This window comes from Rattus norvegicus, chromosome 17, assembly GCF_021556685.1.
Source record: "Rattus norvegicus strain SHRSP/BbbUtx chromosome 17, alternate assembly SHRSP_T2T, whole genome shotgun sequence".
Taxonomy (NCBI): domain Eukaryota; kingdom Metazoa; phylum Chordata; class Mammalia; order Rodentia; family Muridae; genus Rattus; species Rattus norvegicus.
Genome location: NC_141550.1, coordinates 65,065,259 through 65,088,104, shown reverse-complemented (window position 1 = coordinate 65,088,104; position 22,846 = coordinate 65,065,259). Strand labels below are relative to the sequence as shown.

Sequence of the window (22,846 nt, the reverse complement as noted above, 5' to 3'; positions counted from 1 at the left end):
TGTGTGAAGTGGGAATGAGACTCTTCCTTCCTTGGTGGAAATGTGAGTTACACACGGTAACTATGAAACTCTAAGCTTGGTGGCAGCGTCTAATAAAAATATGGTTGTGGAATGTGTCCATTGCCAGGCACTGCTATTGCCCTTTGCATTACACAATGAAGTCAGATATTTTGTTACTGAGGGCAACAGTAGTACACAGAATTTTAATAGCAAGACAGATTAAGATGTGCTTAATGCGTGAAGCTAAATTTCGCTTTCCCCCTCTGCTGTGCTGCCTCTGCCTCTCCAGCGACTTCCATGAGTTCTTCTATTCAGGAAATACTCCATGATCACTAAAATTACTCCACTCAAAATCTAGAAAAATTCTCAACATGTGTTTTCCTCCTACATTGAACAAAATCTCATTTGGTGTCCCAAACAGATGCAAGGCTGTTTGTTCACAGACTTTACTTATTCTTTGGGATGTCGTCATACCCAGATGGCACTGGAGGAGTAATTTACAGTGTACTGCCCCCCACAAGGGCGTTCAGTAACATGTAATACATCATCTTGCTACTCTGGAAAAAAAATGCAGAGCAAAGTCTTAAATGGAGTTCTGATGCTCAGAGTTGGACTGAGGAAGTGTGGATGTATTTATTATTATTATAGTTCAGTCTTCGTATTTCAAAAGTCCCTTCTAAACCACCTCAAGGAAGGGAATGCCCAAAACCACACTACAAACTGCTCTTGTAATATGATCCCCTCGGTGCAAGTGAAGGGTCATAGCTCGGCTGGCTGTGATGGCCACGCAGAGCTATGGTTACCTAAATTCTTTTTTAAAATGTAATTATTATTGTTGTATATATGACTGGAGGTGGGGTACTGCACGCCACAGTACACAGTGGAAGTCAGAGGTCGACCTTGCGGAGTTAATTTCCCCATTCTACCTTTACCTGGGTGGCAGGGGTGCAGCTCAGGTGGTGAAGCTTGAGAGGGCAGCACTTTAACTACTTTACCCACAGAGCCACCTCAGCAGTTTAGTGGTGCAGGGTTTGTCCAGATGGGTTAGCACACTAAGGAGTATCGAGATGAGATATCTGTAAAAAGCCATGCCTTTATGTCCTCAGCTAGAAAGGATGAGAGTCTACACTCCGAGACCCCTGGGTACCTGCTGGATGCCGTAAGTCCAGCCCTGCCGGATTCGGTCCCGGGCCCACACGTTGTGAGCATTTTCAGCCAACTTGTCCACCATTGCTTCCTGAGACGGGGTAAGTTTTATAAAGCTCAGATCCATGGGGGCAGGCTTGTATCCACTGGTCAGCTGGTAACTGCAAAGCAAACAGAGAAACTTCGAAATGCTCTTTTTGTTGAAATCCTGTGACAGTCCTGTCCTGGTCCATCCAATCCCAAGTATTCTGCTGAAGACTGTGGTGACCAGACCTATAGAGCAGTCAGTCAGCAAGCTCGGGACCCTTTTGTTTCAGCTGCTGCCTAGGTAGCTAGGGAAAGCCACAGGGTCCTTAGGTTTCTGTTTATATGCCAGCAAAATGTAAGAGAGACCACTTACCTATATCTGAAAGGCACAAAGGACCTACAACTGTGTGTTCTTAATAGTTGACACTTCGGGTGCTCAAAACAAAAGTATTGATTATTAAAATGAGCAACACTTAAGGGCTTTGTCTTCATGTAATTTTTTTTTTTTTTTTTTAAGATTCAAAGAGGAAGAACAGGAAAGTAAGGGGAGAGAGGGAGGGGGAGAAGAAGAGGGAGAGAGAAACAGAGAGAGAGAGACAGAGACAGAGAGAGACAGAGAGACAGAGACAGAGAGAGAGACAGAGAGACAGAGACAGAGAGAGACAGAGAGACAGAGAGAGACAGAGACAGAGACAGAGAATGCACAAGTAACAATAGAGGCCAGAAAAGATCGTCAAACTCCCTAGAGCTGGACTTTCATGTGGTTGTGAGCTGCCTGACATGGGTGCTGGGAACCACATCTAGATCTTCTATTAAAAACACTATGTATCCTTAACCATTGAGCCATCCTTCCAACCCTAATACTGTTTTTCATAAACTTTTGGTGTGTGCGTGCATGCGTGGGTGCATGCATGTATGTGTATGTATACGTGTGTGTGTGTGTGTGTGTGTGTGTGTGTGTGTGTGTGTGTGTGTATGTGTGGAGGAGGCCTACAGTGATGTATCTTCGTGTATCTCCATCTTGTTTTTGAAACAGGGTTTCTCAGTAGACCTGGAACCCACTGATAGAACTAGCCGGGTTGGCCAGTGGGCTCCCAGGGATTCAACTATCTCTCCACCTCCCCACTGCTGGGATTCCATGAACACTCCAACATAGCACTTCTAAGTGGGCACTGAGGGGCCTAGACCTAACTAGCTATCAGCAAGGGCACACAGATAATAAAGATTGAAGACGAATCTATAAATCACTGACTAAAGCCAACGCTCATGCAAGCTATCCTCAAGAGAAAACGATGGCTCTGGGCAAATGAAGCTAACAGGAAGCTTTCATACTAAGGAAGCTCTTTTGATGGTTGGGAGGAGAGAGAAATGCCTTCTTAATAAAACATTATAGACAAGTTCTGTTCATGAGAAACCAGATAATTCTGACAGTTTTAGTCCTCTTCCTAAATAAAGTTTCTCCCCAAATTGTTTTGATCTGTGAATGATCTCAGTGAGAAGCATGAAGCCTTATTTATGTTTGTTAATTTGAAGTTGAGTTCAAACTAGTTGATTCATTTTCAGGTGTAGACTGCGTGCACTTGCACACACACACACACACACACACACACACACACACACACAAACTTATGCACATATACATCTATGAAGGATAGATGTTACTCAGCTGCCATCCTCCTTGGTTTTTGATACAGCATCTCTCACTGGCCTGGAACTCACTAAAAAGACGAGGCAGGATGACCAGAAAGCCCTAGGAATCCACCTATCTCAGTTGACCCAGGTCTCTGTTTATAAGTGTACACCATCTTGCCCAGCCTTTTAAACATGGGTTCCAGGAAATCAAACTCAGCCCTCATGCATGCAAGGCAAGCAGTTTCCCAACTAAGCTGTCATCCCAGACTATAAACTATAGTTTATTTTACCTGAGTTTCTAGCACCCTGTGCAAGGAAAGAAGAAAGGAGTTTGAATAACTAATAATCTCACCCAAACTAAGGCACCATAGTGGCTATTCCTGGTTGTCAACTTCACTATACCTGGAATGAACTACAATCCAGAACTGGAAGGCTCACCTGTGATCCTGATCTTGAGGCATAGTGACTGTGAATCCCCGGACACTAAGGCAAGGAGATCTCTGAGTTCAAGGTCATCTGGGACAAAGGAAGTCCCAGATCCAGGCATGGTGGTACACACCTTTAATCTAGGACACACCTTCTTTTTTTTTTTTTTTTATTAACTTGAGTATTTCTTATATACATTTCAAGTGTTATTCCCTTTCCCGGTTTCCGGGCAAACATCCCCCTCCCCCCTCCCCTTCCTTATGGGTGTTCCCCTCCCAACCCTCCCCCCATTGCCGCCCTCCCCCCCACAGTCTAGTTCACTGGGGGTTCAGTCTTAGCAGGACCCAGGGCTTCCCCTTCCACTGGTGCTCTTACTAGGATATTCATTGCTACCTATGAGGTCAGAGTCCAGGGTCAGTCCATGTATAGTCTTTAGGTAGTGGCTTAGTCCCTGGAAGCTCTGGTTGCTTGGCATTGTTGTACATATGGGGTCTCGGGCCCCTTCAAGCTCTTCCAGTTCTTTCTCTCATTCCTTCAACGGGGGACCTATTCTCAGTTCAGTGGTTTGCTGCTGGCATTCGCCTCTGTATTTGCTGTATTCTGGCTGTGTCTCTCAGGAGTGATCTACATCCGGCTCCTGTCGGTCTGCACTTCTTTGCTTCATCCATCTTGTCTAATTGGGTGGCTGTATATGTATGGGCCACATGTGGGGCAGGCTCTGAATGGGTGTTCCTTCAGTCTCTGTTTTAATCTTTGCCTCTCCCTTCCCTGCCAAAGGTATTCTTTTTCCTCATTTAAAGAAGGAGTGAAGCATTCACATTTTGATCATCCGTCTTGAGTTTCGTTTGTTCTAGGGATCTAGGGTAATTCAAGCATTTGGGCTAATAGCCACTTATCAATGAGTGCATACCATGTATGTCTTTCTGTGATTGGGTTAGCTCACTCAGGATGATGTTTTCCAGTTCCAACCATTTGCCTACGAATTTCATAAACTCGTTGTTTTTGATAGCTGAGTAATATTCCATTGTGTAGATGTACCACATTTTCTGTATCCATTCCTCTGTTGAAGGGCATCTGGGTTCTTTCCAGTTTCTGGCTATTATAAATAAGGCTGCGATGAACATAGTGGACCACGTGTCTCTTTTATATGTTGAGGAATCTTTTGGGTATATGCCCAAGAGAGGTATAGCTGGATCCTCAGGCAGTTCAATGTCCAATTTTCTGAGGAACCTCCAGACTGATTTCCAGAATGGTTTTACCAGTCTGCAATCCCACCAACAATGGAGGAGTGTTCCTCTTTCTCCACATCCTCGCCAGCATCTGCTGTCACCTGAGTTTTTGATCTTAGCCATTCTCACTGGTGTGAGGTGAAATCTCAGGGTTGTTTTGATTTGCATTTCCCTTATGACTAAAGATGTTGAACATTTCTTTAGGTGTTTCTCAGCCATTCGGCATTCCTCAGCTGTGAATTCTTTGTTTAGCTCTGTACCCCATTTTTTAATAGGGTTATTTGTTTCCCTGCGGTCTAACTTCTTGAGTTCTTTGTATATTTTGGATATAAGGCCTCTATCTGTTGTAGGATTGGTAAAGATCTTTTCCCAATCTGTTGGTTGCCGTTTTGTCCTAACCACAGTGTCCTTTGCCTTACAGAAGCTTTGCAGTTTTATGAGATCCCATTTGTCGATTCTTGATCTTAGAGCGTAAGCCATTGGTGTTTTGTTCAGGAAATTTTTTCCAGTGCCTATGTGTTCCAGATGCTTCCCTAGTTTTTCTTCTATTAGTTTGAGTGTGTCTGGTTTGATGTGGAGGTCCTTGATCCACTTGGACTTAAGCTTTGTACAGGGTGATAAGCATGGATCGATCTGCATTCTTCTACATGTTGACCTCCAGTTGAACCAGCACCATTTGCTGAAAATACTATCTTTTTTCCATTGGATGGTTTTGGCTCCTTTGTAGGACACACCTTCTGCTGGAGACCTACATAAGGACATTTAGAAGAAGGAAGATTCTTTCTTCTTTACCTGCCTGCCTTGTGGGACTGAGCAATTGCTAGATCTTTAGACTTCTATTCACAGCTGCTGCTGACCATTGTTGGGGAGTTGGACTACAGACTGTAAGTCATCAACAAATTCCCTTACTATATAGAGACTACCCATGAGTTCTGTGACTCTAGAGAACCCTGACTAATACAGGTACCTACTACCCTTTCTCCCAAACCTCTTCACATCTGCTTGTTAACTTCAAATCATCTCACACAGTAAAGATAAATACAGGTGCCTTTGAAAGTTGTACATTCAATGGGCTAGATTTGAGGCTGCTGACGAAACACATGCTTCACAGGGAACTAGATGCTTCTAAAACCATTTTCAATCTGTAGACATCCTAAGAAAGAAACAAGGATGTGAAGAGGTTTGGGAGAAAGGGTAGTAGGTACCTGTATTAGTCAGGGTTCTCTAGAGTCACATCCTAAGAAAGAAACTCGTGGCCCCATGGGTTAAAGTGCTTGCTGTGCAAGAGTAAGGACCTGAGTTTGGATCCCTAAAACCAGTAATAAAACTGGATACAGTAATACCCATGTCCATAATCTTTACACTGGTAAGTAAAGGAGGAAGCAGAGACAAAAATAAGTCTCCAAAGATCATGGGCCAGTTAGCCTGGTGCACACAGTGGTGGACAGTAAGAGAGACCTTGCCTCAAACAAAGTGGGGTGTAAAGACCTGAGCCTGAGGTTGTTCTTTGACCACTACATGTATGCTTTAGCACACGTATGGCCACAGTCATATATGTGAACACACACACACACACACACACACACACACACACACACACGTTAAAGCATTAAATCAGAATGTGTATGTTAAAGAAACATGTAAACGAACTTTGGTTTCAAATGCCCATTTCCTCGTACTCAAGCTCTTTGATAAGGTACACAACGATCAACCAATAGCTGCCATGAAGTACTATCTTGAAAAAAAAAAAAAAAACCCAAAGAGCTCAGATTTTTCAATAAAAGGAAATAGATTGTTAATCTTGGAAGCTAAGTAGCTTGAAAGGAAGCTTCAGCTTGATTGCTGAAAATTCACAGGCAATAAAGAAGTAATTTTTGTAACAATTCTTGCAAAGCAAAATCTTGTAGCCTGTCAATAACAGACCTATCTATACAATGCACACTACCTTCTAGAACTCTCTGGAAAAGACCTAACAAAATCAGCTACTATATCCATATCTCCTTTCATATAATTGTTGAACAGTAGTTTTTAGTACACCTACTTCACAGGCCTACTCCCTGTGACAATAACTTTATTAAATTAGCCCATTAGGTAGATATATTTTATATATATATATTTATATTATATTATATATAATATAAAAGTAAGCATATGTGTAACTCAAATCCATTCACCTGACAAAGAACGAACAGTGTTTTGAAATTATTATCTTCTAGTTTTATTTTGACATGTATAAAATCTAAGAAAATAAAATAAAATAAATTACAGCCTAGGCATTGGTTTTCTTTGGAGTTTCTCTTTTAAATACTCTGTGAAAAAGAGAACAAAAGCAAGCCAGACAAATCCTGCTGAGCTGCCCATTCTACTTGCAGCAAATCCCTGAAGATGTAAACAAAGAAAATCCTTACTATCTCTTGGATGAGCAGAGACCCCCATGCTGTTACATGGCAGACCAATTGTATACTCCATTCCCAAAGGACCCATAGACTTACTAAGGGGTGCAAATGAGGCTGAAAGAGACCAACTAAAGTGTTGTAGCCAAAGCATGACAGACCACCACCAACATTCAGTGAGTCTCCGGGTTTCCCAGCCATCCCATTCTGTTTGGTATGAATCAAGTTAAATGAACCAGGGAAGTCACTATGGGATGAACACTACATGGTAAATGTGAAAAGATGAAGTCTGGGTTAAATGGGTGTTAGCTTTAAATTTCAGGAGCAAATTAGCCCTTTCAGGGCCTTGAAACAAATAGGGATACTCCATATGACTGCACAGTGGAGATATGAACAGTATGTCTTGCTGGAAGCGTGTCTAGAAACAAATGCTTGGCTGACATTTTCATGGAAAGGGTAGAGGGAGTTCTCAAACAACGGTCTCCAGAAAACAACTAGAGCAGAAATAATTTGAAACAGAAATTAGAACTGGGAATGCCAAGGCATATATTTTTTCTATTATTTAATTTATTTGTGTTTGTTTTAAAGTAAATATCGATATGGTGAAGTCCCCCATCACACACACACACACACACACACACACACACACACACACACACACACACACTTTGGTTCCTTTTTGCTTGGAGATTTTCCTTTACTCCTTAGCAATCTTGAGTCAAGACTTAGGACCACTTCAAGAGGGAAAGATTGATCATTAAGAACACTCAGCAGACAGCATCTTTTCAAAGAGAGGCCAGAGAACACAGTGCAGTGTGTGCAGACAAACTGGAAATGAAGTTTTCAGGGAATCAAACAGAAACAATAATTCTCAGTAGATTGTGACTTGGATGTCTAGGCACTATAGATCCATTTCCATGAGATACATAGGAAACAGGAAACAAGTAAAAGGTATCACTTCAAAACACAAACACAAGGTACTGGGGCAATGGCTCAGTGGGTAAAAGTACAAGCCCAATGATGCAAGTTTGGAATCCCCCATGAACCGGGTGAAAGCCAGGTATAGAATGCAAGCATCAGGCTAGAGAGACGGCTTAGCGGTTAAGAGCACTGACTGCTCTGCCAGAGGTCCTGAGTTCAAATCCCAGCAACCACCTGGTGGCTCACAACCATCTGTAATGAGGTCTGATGCCCTCTTCTGGTGTGTCTGAAGACATCTACAGTGTACTTACATCTTAAAAAAAAAAGAAAGAAAGAAAGAAAGAAAGAAAGAAAGAAAGAAAGAAAGAAAGAAAGAAAAGAAAAGAAAAAGAAAAAAGAATGCAAGCATCTGTGGTTCCAGTGTTCCCTACTGGGAGATAAGACATAGAGAGGAAGAGTCTCCAAGAGTTCACAGGCCAGTTGGCCTGATGTATGCAGTAGCAGACAGAAAAGGCAGAAAGGTTGTCCTGTAACCATGCATGAACCTGCACCACATAACATGAACATGTACACACACACACACACATACACACATAATGTGTACATATGTGGTGTATGTATAGGCACATGTTTCTATATGTGCACAGAACATTCATGTATGTACACATGAACATTTGTTTGTAACCCAAGATTCATGCCAAAAATCATCCTCCATTGCTTGTTCATTTTGTTCACTGAGTGAGGCAGGCAGGGTCTCTCAATAAAAATAAGAGTTTACTACCCCTTACACACTTGAAGGCAAGTGTTTTGACTACTAAGCTGTCTCCTCGGTCTGTGTAAAGTTTTGAAATCTGCACTGCATAGCCAAGAGCACGGGCCTGTCTGTCTCCTCCAAGGTTCATTTCAGCGTGCTGAAGATACACCACATCAGTTACCAGGTACGGGCCAGCCATTCAACTTACTTCTTGGGCAGCTTCATTTTCTTCACCTTCTCTTCAGCATGTTCATCCGCTATACCCACATGACATCCTAATGCCAGCAAAGTCCTGGGAAGCAACAACAACAGATATGAGCTTGAAGAACCAAGTCCTTACATCTGAAAGCAGCCAGAATAAGACCATGCAGGAGTGAGACTGTATCATCCACCGTGCAAGGAGAGTATGAGGCTCTCCTTCCAAAGGTAAAGGAAACATATATCTGCCAGTTTACTTCCAGGTAAAGGGACAGACAATTAACAATGGAATGGCTCAAACCCTTAGCACTAGAAAGCTGATCCCCCGGCATGTGTGCATGCACACACAAACACACACACACACACACACACACACACACACACACACACACAGAGCCTTTTCTAATAGCTCTGTTTCTGTCTCTAAACATCCAGTGTTTCCAGTTCCTCTGTGTGGTACTGAAGTGGAGGTCTCCACATATAGCAAATCAGATACCGGGATTTGCACACGAGGGCTGGCATTACCGTGTTCTACTTTTTACCCCAATGAGTATATGCAGGAGCTATTTCTTTGTAAGTTGATATTCCCACAGTCTACTATAACCTTCCTGGCATTGTTCTATCCCATAAAGCTTATAATGCCCAAAGTGATTTGTCTTAATGCATGTATGTGTACTGTGTACATGTCTAGTGGCTATAGGGGTCAGAGAAGATATCATAGTCCCTGGAAGTGGAGATACAGATGGTTGTAATTTACCATGGGGATGCCCAGAACTGAACCTGGATCCTCTGCAAAAGCAGTTATCTCTCTTAACTGCTGAACTATCTCTCCAGACCTATTTATTGTTTTTTAAATATTCTGTTTGTTTGTTTAGAGGGACACACGTGAGTAGAGGTCAGAAAAAAAAACTTGTAGAAGTCTGTTTTTTCCTTCTGCTGTATACGTCCTGGGGATGGAATTCCATTTGCCAAGCTTGGTGGCAAGTGCTTTTAACTGCTGAACCATTTCATTACTGAAGTAGGCTACTTGTTATTGTTCGAACCATCAAAATATTTTAACATATTTCCTCTTAATAGTCTTTCAAGGCAATTTTCAATCTTTGACTGTTTCAAACAATGCTAAAATGAATACACTTAATACATACTAAAACCCAGGACTGCCTGATACATCTGTCTAAACATGCGCATATATCATGCTTGCCCATATATTTTATCTAGTCATCTAGATAGAATTGCATGGATGGGTGGGTGACTGGAGAAACATTATTAATAAAATACAGAGTTTAACAATTAAAACAAGGCTAACCAGCAACAGAAGGGCAGAAATTTGTCAAATGGAGTGGACCCAATATTTACTCAATAACAGTATCCTGAGGCAGAAAATGTGTTAACCATTGTCCCCTGCTCAATCCTCCATTCAGTAAGTATTTGTTAAATGCCTGAGTGCTGAGTCTTGTGCAGTGGACAGCAGAAACCTATGATCCAGGTCTTGGGATCAATGAAATGTGAAAAGAGCTAGGAAACCTTCAACTGGGAATGCCAAAACCAGCTCAGACAATAATATTTGGATTTATTTTAAATTTAGGTGATCAGCTTGTGAGTACATGTTCACTAAGAAATCGGATTATACCATAATTCCTAAGCCAGTGCACGTGTGGATGTATGTCCTATATGAACTATAATAGCTCTTATGTTTCTATCTAGGAACTGCAACATTAATTACACTTTGCAGAGGTAGGGGCTTTGAGTCTATGCTGACAAAGTCACATTCGATGATAAGATTACAAAGGCCCCTAATCCATGGAAAACTCAGTTGGTATACGTCATCTTCTCATGGGCTTTATTCTTCATAACTTTATTTTGTTTTAACTATGTGTCTATGTGTGGATTTTCCACAAGAGCACAGTACCTAGAACTGGATTTACAAGAGGTTTTGGATCTTCTACGGGAGATGTATATATCAGTAATTACCGTGCCAACTCTCCAGCCCTTTCCTATGGGCTCTAAAGAAAGCCAATGGCTTCTGCAAACTGTGGTGTGGCCTTCTCAGTAGAGACTCATGCAGCCTTTTAATCCTCTTCCCAGCAAGCCCTTCCTAGAGAAAGTGTGGCTTTATCTCACACAGAGAGTAGACTATCACAGGGCCGGGCTTGAACAAAGAGACACAGGGCAGTGGGGATCCACCGGGTTAGCGCTGTGGATAAGGCATGCTCCAAGGTACAGAACTCCTGCAGCTCCCAGAGTGCAAGAGCTAAAAGGTGCTTACAAAGAATGTCAGTAAAACCAGATGAAGTTTAAATTGTGGAAAGTTACGTTTTTTTACAATAACTTTTAGAGCTATCATAATAAGGATAACTAGTACCTCAAAAATAAGGCTCTGTTGGTATAAAGGGTTAGATAAGGAGGAAAATACTCCAGGCAGACAACACAGCCAAAGTCTGGGGATATATGTGGTGGGCAGAACAGACCTGAACAGACAAGACAGACATTTGTAGGTTACAGGTAAAAAGGAATCCTGGACAGGCTTGGCATCTACTCTAAGCTCAGTAAATGTCTCTTGCATATTGACTTGTTAGTTTAATTTGTTTACTCCAGTGAGTCACATTATGCAGATATTTTGTCAAACACTATTCCAGATCATTCCAGGAAGGTGTTTTTGGGTTGAGAACAACATTTAAATAGACTGACTTTGGACCAGGTGAAAGCACAAGACACTCACACACACACACACACACACACACACACACACACACACACACACACACACACACAGAGAGAGAGTCCAGGCAAGAACTGTGTTTCGGGAAGAATGCAATGGACTCTGAACACTGCTGTTTGATTCTGTGGGGTAGCCCATTCCAACTACATACACACCCAACCCAGTGTATGTCTCTGTCCATGTCTCTTTCTCTCTGTGTCTGAATATTTCTCCATGTCTCACATGTCTCTGTATATGAATATTTCTATGCCTCCTCATGTCTACCCCTGAGGGTTGGTTTGTTTGTGTGTGTGTGTGTGTGTGTGTGTGTGTGTGTGTGTGTGTGTATCAGTCTCTCTGTATATAGATAAATCTGTTTGTGTCTCTGTCCACGTTCTTCTGTGTGTATATGTATGTGTCTCATGTGTACGTGTTTGTGTGTGTATGTGATGTGTCTGCCTGGTCTATCTATCTGTCTTTCTCTCTTTCTCTCTGTGTCTCTACATAAGCATGTCTACTGTTTTCTTCCTGCCTGCCTCACTCCTTCCTCTTTTAATGATACATTATGTGTGTCTCTCTTGAAGCAGTTTCTCTCCTACCATCTTCTCTTTGCTCCCCTGCTCTCCCCTCCTCTCTTCTTCTCTCTCTCTCTCTCTCTCTCTCTCTCTCTCTCTCTCTCTCTATCGCTCCCTCCCTCCCTCCCTCCTCCTCTCCCTCCCTCCTTTCCCTCCTCCTCCCCCTCCCTCCTCTCTCTCCTTCCCTACCCCCCCCAAGTGTGTGATATAGATGCATGTATTCTAAGAACATGGAGATCAAGCTTTTTTCTTTACTCTGACTTTTAAAGAAATCATATACAGGAACCCAATTGAGCTGTGAGATGCAGTAAGGGATATGATCAGAATAAACTCATGAGCAGACTCATTAGCATTCCCTTCAGGGAAAAACTACACACAGGCGTCTACTGATTCATCAAACCAACCACCAGGAGCTGTTAGAAAGGAGATTAGATTATACACAGCAGTCAGAGGGTTAGCATACTCCGTGCAAATTTGTACATTTCTACACTCAGCTGGCCTAGCGATCAATTGTTAAAGTGAGAAGGGATGCACTGAAAATTTAACTAAATTATACTGTAAAATACGAAACAACAAGCCACCATGAATTATGGAACAAAATGTTTGAATGCTATGTCACGACTACAAACCAAGGCCAGAGCTGCAGAGTGCCAGAGATGCTCAAGGTGACACAGAATACATTCCTTAGCTCAATCAGCCTGGTCATAGTCTGCCTTCAATAGGTTCTTCATTGACCCGTGGTGCACACACTCCTTCCAGGAAGTGACCACACAGTCTAAGATCACTCCTAAGGTGTGTCTATTTCCATGACATCTAACCTCATTGACTATATGTGGCATGCCCTGAGCACTAGCCCAGCATAGGAAACGTCATTTGGGTTTTATACTCTGAGTATGTGGTAAGTAACTTCGGTGTGAATTACTCCTTGTTCTTAGCAAACAGGAAACAAAAAGATAAATACAGCAGCAGCGCGTTAATATAAGGGAACAATTTGACTGAAACTAGTCCTATAAAACACTGGAACAGATATGAAGATGGGAGAGGATATTGAGGTTGGAGACATAGCGCAGCAATTAAGAACACTTGCTATTCTCCTGGAGGATGCAAATTCAGTTCCCAAGACCTAATTCAGGCGTCTCACCACTACCTGTAGTATACCTCCAGCTCCAAGGGTTCTGACACCTCTTCTGGCATGGTGTACACAAGCACACATTCACATGCACACACACACATGTACACACTATAAATAATAAAAATTATACAATTTTTCAAAAATATTAGAATTTTAAAATAAAATCTGAAAGCATTTCCACTTACTCCACCCCAGCCAAACTATTTATTCCAAGGAAGATGGCAAATCCCAAATCTCTACTGGCCAAGTAACAAAAAATAAAAAAATAAAGATTCTGTGGGGGCGGTGAGATGGCTCTGAGTCAAGTGCTTGCTTTGCAAGCAGGAAGACTTCCCTGGGATACTCAGAACACACGTTTTTAAAGGCCTGTGCGGCAGTGAATGTCTGTAAAGACAGCACCAAGGAGACAGAGAGAGAAGAAGATGCCTGGGGCCTGCTGGCCAGCCAGTCTAGCTGATTTGGTGAGCTCTAGGTTCAGTGAGAGATGGGCTCAGAAAATAAGGGGAAAGGACTTCAGAAAGGCACGGGTATCAAACTGGTGTGTGGGTGCGTGGGTGCATGAGTGTGTTAGTGCGTGTGTGTATATGTACTAGAGATGTATACACATATACTGTACACACATATACTGTACAGCTCCCTTTATGAAAGCCCATCATCAAAAATGAAAGTCTGGTTAACTCCTATAAGTAATTCTCCTAAATATATTAAATCGGTGCTCTTTAAAATAACTGTGGTGAAGGGCTAACTTTCTCTTCATTCTATTTTATCAGCCTGATGCTAGGGTAAATAAATATAATGAAAACTGTTATGTAAAATTAAATCATTTAAATCAAGATGTATAATGTATGTGCCTCTATTTTTAAGTTGTTACATTTATGTAGGTTTCTCCTTTAAATTGTAATGAGTATTTTCAACCACTTAATTTTCATATCTAAAACCAGCATAGCCCTGTAGAGGTTTGTGACTAGCCCAGTCTCTGGTTCACACTCCAAGCAGTGTAGTTAGATTCTAGAACTCTTGTATCCTTTAATTTCCTCAAGCAATCATAGGCTTCCCTTTGGGAAATACTGATGTACAACAAGAATACATAAAAATAAGAGGGGCCACCGCATCTCACAGAGCCGTCAGTAGAAGCCATGGAGCCAGGGTGGGACCAGATCTGACCCAGGTTAAGACCCACAGGACTGTGTGAACTTTCACAGTTCCTAACTGCCAAAGCTGAGGACCCAAGGAAGAATGCCAAGTGGTTCAGGAGTTAAGCCCATAGGCACAGGGCATTCTCTAGCCTTCAGCTCATTGTACAGACCCAGGGAGGATGTCAGAGCTGACCAGAACAGTTCCTAACCCTCTGATACAGACTAGGAACAGTGCTTCTGTCTATCCATAATCATTCTACATAGGAAGAGAACACTCTACCCTACGAAGACTTGCCCTCTTAGGAACATTATAAATACCCACAGATAGAAGAAGTTTGAATTTGAAAAAAGATGATGGATAGATAGATCAAATAATAAAAGAATAAATACGTAAATAAGAAAGATTCAACCACCAAACAACTATAGAGCCATGTATGAACAAAGAAACAAAACCAACTAAAAGTCAAATTCCCAACGAATATTGATCCAATCCACCTGCACTTTATGGAACTTTCTACAGTAGAAATAGCTTCCTGGCAGAATCAAAGTGATAATGTCAATACTTGGCAACCTGAACTTGATAAAATATAGAGGCACTCACTTGAGGGTTTCCAGAGACATCTGCAAATTGTAGTTGCGTTCCTGTTCCGGAAGCTTGCAGAACTCCACCAGACATGGGTGCTGTCTCTTGTTGTCATCTCTAACCTGAAACAAGAAGGGGAATCAGCATAGAGGAGCCTCCAGGGTGAAACATAGCTGTGTGGGGACAAATGAGGAGGTAGAACTCCCTGACAGCTGGCCCTGAGAAGCTTCTGGAATCTTCAAATGTCTATTGAAAGGCTGGCATGATCTACACTCCCTGCTCTCCTCCCATTGGCATAGCTTAGTTCTCAGCTCCCACACACTTCTGCCAGGCTGGCTCCATGAACCCATGAGCATGCTCACTAGGGTCCTTCCAGAATCTGCTCAAATTTTTCCATGAAGTTTATCCCATCTGCCTTCTTAATGTAGTGATCTGCCCACTGACCCTACTGACAATTTTTTTAATTGTGCGTAGTGCGTGGAAATTAATTAGATCATTTGGAGAGAGGAGTTTGCTTAGTAGCCCAGAGCAGCCTTGAAATCACTAGGTAGCCCAGACAAGTCTCAATCTCAGGATCTCCTGCCTTAGGCTCCTGTACGCTGGGATTGCAGGCCTGCAACACTATACCTAAGAGAGTAGATCTTTGACTTATTGCTCCTTTCACTAGAAATCAAAAGCAGGCATTCTAGCCCTTGGATCATATCCATGCCCCTGACGCATGGCATTAACATAGAAATTGACTCCATGAGAAGATATGGCAATAGTTTAGATTTACTTAGCAGTGCCTTTTCCATCTAGAATCGATTGCTCAGGGACATGAATAAGCAACATGACTGACACACATAAACTCTGAGGTGATTTTGGTTGCTCGTCTCAGCCATCACAGTCTGAGATCACGAATGAACCTTAGCAGATTGATTAGCACAGTAAAGACTTTCTTCATAGAAATCTTTGCCAGTGTCCCTTGATGTCTACTGGGATCTGGGTGCAGGATCTTATCAAGCTTGCTAGAACCCTGATCCAAAATTACCCATTGATGCTCAAAATCCCTTCGCCAAGATAGCAATGTCTGTATACACAGACCATGGGATGTATCCCCTCCCCATGCATGTTCTAAGTCACCTCAGAATGGCTTCCCACACCAGAAGAACTCAAACTTATCACCAATGTGAATTGTTTTTCCAGTTTTTTTTTTAACCTACACATGACTGAATCCAAGAATGTAAAATCCCGTGGTAAGAGCCAAGTGCATTAGTGGTCACACTACATTCAAGATTGCAGGAAGGAATTAATGAAGATGTCTTCTATTCTTGGCTTAGTAATTAAATTTTTGTAATCTTTGTAAAGACCTAAATTACACAGGCATCCCTGCCCCAGTGGCACCTTGATGACAGCCATAAGCTGTGAGGGAACAAATTACTCCATGGGAATAATTATCGGGTTCTATATATGCCACTGGAAAAGTGTGCAAACATGAGGTTTTTCTTTTCTCTTTTTTCTTTCTGCAGAGCCAAATTAGAAATCATGACTTTATCCCTTTCTTTCTCTGGATCATTAGAAATGAATAGGATTTGCAAATGAAGCAGTTACAAAACTGAACTGAAGACTCTATTCTTGAGTCCTAAATTCTAAACATGAAAGCAAAAGTGAATTAGCCCTGACACAACCCCCTGTTCTCTGTAGTCTCCTACTTCTCTACCCTAGGCCAGAGAAGAGATAGCACTGCCATGCTTTTCAGGTGAAGAGAATGAGTCTTACCTTGCCTATCCCTCCCCTCTCTTACCATAGCCTACTCTTTCTTGACTTTGCAATGTCTCACCACCCCCTTCTAGGCACCAGGGTATCAGAAACCCATCTCCCCTCCAATACCTGTTTTACCCTCTCTGCCCCTGCCACATTAACCTCAAGCTCTCATACCATCAGAGTTCTTTGAGGTTTTGTCCTCAGTGTGGGGACAAAAGCATGTCACCTCTCACCACTTTAGCCCTCTATAAAATAAAATCACACTGTAAGCAAAGCTCTTTGTCACTTGCCTTCTATTCTCATGGCCAGAATCACCTCTCTTCCTCTGTACCATGGCCCCTTGAGTCAACCTGTGATTATACTGTGCCACTGGCAGGTCACTGGAAATGTCCCATTTCTTCTTCTACCTCCTTTGGCATATGCAGAGACTTTGCCTAGATCATACTGGTCTCTGCTTGCCAAATTATCTCCTGTGCCTAATATTTGAGTTCACCTAGAAGCCTTCTTTGATTTCTAAAAGGAGGATCTACATATTTCTTTTTCACTCTGAGGTTGTATGTCTGTCACTCAACTAAACACAAAGTCCCCAAAAGCCAAACAGAGTCAAACCTACTGGTTCAGGTGTATCAGCTCAGCTACCAAGAGGCTAAAGCAGGGAGATTTCAAGTTCAAGATCAGCCTAGGCTACAGAGTGAATTTAAGGCCAGCTAGGTCAACTTGGTGAGACTCAGGCTCAATGGGAAAAGTGAAAAGAGGACTGGAGGATGCACCTTAGCAGGAGAGCATGCTGTTCCCTTAGTACCTGGAAACTCGGAGGGCTTGGCATGTAGCAGGAAGAGCATATGTGATGTTAAATGGAACTAGACTTAGCCAACGTGTTATGAGAATTATTTCATTCTGTTGTTAAACAAAACACATAACTAGAGTTTCTGGAAACCATTTGTCTGAGGTGGTCATCTTGAAAAACCATCTCATCTAAGCACAGGCCCAGTAAATGGCTGTCAGTATGTGGGAATTCATTATGTCTTTTGCACAAACTCTTTCTTAATCCTCCAAGCCTGTAACATCCTTATTTTCACATTGAAACTTTTGGCTAATTTTGTCCATGGTTCCTCTGGCAGCTGACACATTGATAACCTTTCTCCCTGGTGATTTCAGCCAGTGGTCCAATCCTATATTTAGCATTTATCTACTTCCTTGGTTTTTAATGAAGCCAAACAAGGTGGGTAACTCACATCTGTAAGCCTAGCAAGTGGGAGTTTAAGGCAAGAAGATGGCCACAGGGTTCAGTGCCAGCTCAGGCCACACAGTGAATCCCTACCATCTCACAAAAACTAAAGCAAGCAAAGAACGAAAAAGCCAAAGAATGAATCTGTCTTTGCCAGTTTGAGCAATGTCTGAACATTATTTTGTGGGGGATGGATCTTGATTTGGAACTGAGTTTCAGAAATTATACAGTAAAAAACCAAAATCTAAGAGTGTCAGGCCCTAGTAGCTGAGCTAGTGTGGCACACTGCAGATCTCTCCAAGAGTTTCCCCAAATACACAGCCTAGGGCTGCTGTTCTTGGTAGCCCCCTGCCCATCAGAGGTATAAAGTAAGTCTATTGCTGAAGACAACATGCCATTCAGAAACACGGCCCAGAGACCCATGAGGTGGAATTGACATGTATGCTTCCTCCCTAAGGACTAGCTTTCATGGTACCAGAAGGCACCATGTAAATTTCCAAAGTAGGAAGGCCACTAAAACTGTACTCACTCATGAGATCTATGGAACAAATCAACAACTAGCATGGTATGCTAATCAATCCTACAGGGCAGTAGTGGCGCAAATAGTCTGGTAGTAACCAACAGCTCTGTAATTAAGACTCAAGAACTAGCCAATAAGATCAAAAACATGCCTGGTATTAGACACCTAGCTAACTAGTCAGTGCTAGTAAAGTCATGGGTATTTAAGAAGAACCTACAACCGCCGCTTTACTAAGCCAGCGTAATCTTTAACAACTTACCTAAACATCTGTCCTAATACCCACAGATAAGTGTAGTCTTTACCCTTTATCCAGAATACTTTCCTTTGCAATAGTTTCCTTCACAGAAAACTATAGCCAAACAAAATGCAGAGTTGTAGAGACCAGCCCCAATGGATACATCTACAAAATACATGCATCTAAGGTGCAGGGAACATTGTAAAATAAGGGGCACAAAGATTTTAAGAGACAGAAGACCAGGGAGTTTGATGTGAGTTTGTGGAACTATAGGCAACTAAGGGATGCTGAGTTCACAACAAAATGTCTTACCTAATACCAAATGGTCAACCTTGAAAATATACACTCTAGTTACATTATACAGGCTACCCAGGTTATACTTAGGAACAAATTCATCTACACACACTTGTTTTCCATATATAAATATAAATATATAACATATATAACAATATATAAAAATATATAACCATAATTAATGGGGAAAGCTATATATTTGAAAGAGAACAAGGAGAAGTATATGGGAGGAAAGAGCAAGGAAAAATGATGTAATTGTACTCTCAAAAAAGTGAAAAAGTAAAGAAAGAAAAACTAGGTAAAGTAGAAGGCAGAAAGTGTAATCTCTTGTTGATGAGCTGTTCTCATAACTATGTAACTTCTACCAAGATGACCATAGAAAATTTCTGCATGACTCCCATTAAGGAGACTAGAATAATGACCAGAGTCCAGTGCTCAGTAGCAACAGCCCAAGCTGATAGTCTTTATACGAGAGACTAAGTATTTGTCAAAGGACAAAATACTGCACATACATGAACAGTTAGCATGACTACTAACCATAATACATACTCCATTTTCAGCTCAACATGACACACAGAATCATGGAAAAGCATGCCAGCCTTTGGGAGACTTAGCACGGTACTATTCTAAAAGCACAAGATCCCGGCAAAAATACATTTATCACAAACTGAGATGTCATAGAGTTATATGCTCTTCCAAGCAAAGTTTTACTGACAAATTATAAAGTAAAATCATTTAGTATTTAGAAACATATAAACTATTATTGGCCACATCGCTCTTAAATCATAGAACCAACTGTGAACATCTACCCACAGGTCTGGGCTGCTACATGTTCTGGGCTAAAAGAATATCAGAGAAAAAAAAAAGAAAATGACGTATTTATTTTCATTCCAATTTCGACTTTTGTTTCTGCTGTGTTCTAGCTTGGAAATGAATGCTCATTATCTATATTTAGCTTGATTTTTTAAAGTAAAACTTTCAATCCATACCCTAGTAACTTTCGAGTCAGGAAGTCTGCCATTACTGCATTCCCTTTGGCTTTTAAAAAGACACACACGGAGCTAAGATACCTCAAAAACAAAAATCAATTCTATTGATTCATGTCGCACTACAGCAGGTTCAACAAGAAAATGTTATCTTTCCAAGTGATTTATGAACAGCATCTGAGAATAAATTTCAAAATCATATACCGGACCATACTGCCAGCCAAGCTCAATTTTATTCATAACCCAGAGCTCGTGGATATTTTCTGCCAGTCTTTCTCTTATCCTTTCCAGGTGAGGAGGCAACACAATCTGGAAAAAAAGGAGGAAAAAACGCTCATCAGAAACAAATGCTGGAAGGTACTGTGCCAACTACCCTTGCTCAGCACCAAAAGAAATACCTCACAGAGCCTTAAGATACCACAAAATCATTGGGCACTTATCCAGCTATTTCATGGTTTGTGTGTGTGCGCGCGCATGTGTGCGTGTGTGTATACATTTAGGATTGCAAATAAATGAACAGACACAGAGAACAGGGTAAAGTACAATAAGGCAGAAAAGACCAATTATTGGATGGTGATTGATTGATTGATTGATTTAGTGATTTACCAGAAGCACTACTCTCACTGCCTATTTGCCAAACATGACTTCACTTGCTGCCTAGAACAGAATGACCTGGAGAAAGAGCTAAAATGGTGGGTCGTTGCCATTAACAACCCGCTGACTGCCACACAGGCTTCTGTAAAATCTTGCACCTTGCAATTTTACAGTATAAAATGAAAATAGGAACTGGACCCAGCCTTAAAGCCTTTCAGGAGCTGTCCTGGCTTCAGCCCAGTGGTGATATCTCCTTTCTTCCACTCTCCTGGGTGTCAGGGTGCTTCTTCCAGAAAAATTCCCAAGAGCACAGTGGTTGAGACAACTGAGAGATGAGAGTGGATACGGACCAATACCAAAGTGTGCATCAGTCAGAAAAAGAAACCACCCCAGTACTCTAACGCAACCCGGCCAATGTCCACAGGCCTGAGTGTAGGGCAAGTTGGAAGGCTGCAGATAATCCCCTGGCTCCGGAATCCTAAGCATCTGACAACCATGACAGGTGTCCACTAACTCTGCTGTGCTCCTTTCAGTGTGTCCCCAACATAGGCTCAAGGAGCAGGGCAGGCCATCCCTTACACTTTCCCATTAGAGCTCGATAAACACCAAGGTGCACATGCGTGCATTCAGGCATGCATGTAGAGGTCACAGAACAATTTGAAGTAATCAGTTCTCTCCTTCTTCTATGTGGGTACCAGGGACTGAAGTCAGGTCATCCTTGGTGGCAAGTACCTTTTACTGGGGAACTGTCTCTCCAGCCCCAATGCTAATTGCTGTAATAAAACTTTCAAGACTACCCAGAACAGAGACTTAAGAAAAATAATGTAACACTATGATACATTACAGCATAGTAGGTTGAGACACTACTCTACAGAACGCCAAAACACAAAGCAGAAACCATACAAATGGAGGACAAAGAGGGGCGCTTTATTTATTAGACCCATCAGTTGCATGGCTAAAGATACAGTACTGGGGGCTGCAGCGCAAGCTTGCAAGCACCTGCAATTCGGCAGCCACCAGTGTCCCTTTCTTTTTTTTTTTTTGGTTCTTCTTTTCGGAGCTGGGGACCGAACCCAGGGCCTTGCGCTTCCTAGGCAAGCGCTCTACCACTGAGCTAAATCCCCAGCCCCCCAGTGTCCCTTTCTGTACCTGGCTGGTGTCCACAGGAACAGGTGTGAAGGCAGCTTGGGTCAGGGACACTGTAGGCCCCAGCAGGTCTCGTGTGTACGTCCTCTCTTGCTTATATTCTCGGCTGTGTTCCACCTTCAATTTCTCTTTGGGCAAAACAGCTTCATAGCAAGCTGCATAGCCCGGTGGAGGGAGAAATTTGAATTCTCCGTGTCTCCCCCCAAGCAAAAAGCGAACCCTGCAAAGGAAGCAAATTTGCATCAATTATATCTTTGATGTACATATGTATGCTTTCTAGTTGAAAATATTGGTAACATTTGTTAGTACAGAACTAACATCACAAGCCACATACTACCCAGCTATGGCTTAAAGGAAAATTGCCCCTTGTAGCCTCATGCATCTGAACACATGGTTCCTAGCAGGTGACACTGTTTGGGGGAGGCTTTGGAACCCTTAGGAGGTGCAACTAGTGGAGGAATAAATGCATTGCTGGAGATGGGCTCTGGGGTTTACTGCCTCACCCCATTTCCTGCTCTGGCTCTGTTTGCTGTATAGGATGGAAATGTGACCATTCACTTTCTAGGCCACGTGTTGCCTGCCATTATGAACTCTAACCTTTGGGACTGTAAGTCAAAACAAACAGATCAACAACAGCAAAGTAACTAATACAATATCATAATAGTCTTATCACCTTGGAATCGAAGAGCCTCTCCCTATAAGAGGTTAAACACAAGAGCATTATTATGACCAAAGAAGAAAACATAGCTCAAGTGTATTCATGGGTCAGTGATGACCCAGTACTTGATGACCTAGAGAGGACAGTTCCATGATGGAAGATGCATTACTATATTTCCATGAATAAGGGACATGTTTTCAGCCACTCCATGTCCCAAGGCCACCAAGGGCTAATCAGACACAGTGAGGATGACACCTATCTGTGTGCTTAAAATGATAGGATCTGGATGATTGTTAGGAAAAAACAGGCACTGTGTTGAATCTGATTTCCTAGAGAAACTCCTCAAAGAAGCTCTAAGTTTCACCTCTGTTTGCTGAAGAAAGCAGGTGACCATAGTTATAATACTTTGCTAATTTCAACAACAGCAGAGTACTCGCTAAGATTTTGTGCCCGTTATGTTCAATTAAAAACAACGTAAGCTTTATTGAAGGAGCTTTGAAACAGCCATGTGACAGTAGTGATCTAGGTATTCAGCTTACAAATAATAATTATAATTATAATTATAATAATACTTTTAACTCCTTACGATCAA

At 42.0% G+C, this 22,846-nt stretch overlaps 1 protein-coding gene across 4 annotated transcripts in view; it reads right to left on the bottom strand.

Annotated features, from left to right (window-relative positions):
- Ryr2 (ryanodine receptor 2) overlaps positions 1 to 22,846 on the bottom strand; it is a 593,362-nt gene that overhangs the window by 225,223 nt on the left and 345,293 nt on the right. For all 4 annotated transcript variants that reach the window (XM_087591546.1, NM_032078.3, NM_001191043.3 and 1 more), the window contains 5 exon segments: positions 21,600 to 21,816; positions 20,061 to 20,165; positions 14,869 to 14,972; positions 8,737 to 8,820; positions 1,148 to 1,307 (listed from right to left, as the gene is read on the bottom strand). In XM_087591546.1, the coding sequence (XP_087447672.1) occupies positions 1,148 to 1,307; positions 8,737 to 8,820; positions 14,869 to 14,972; positions 20,061 to 20,165; positions 21,600 to 21,816 (670 nt within the window).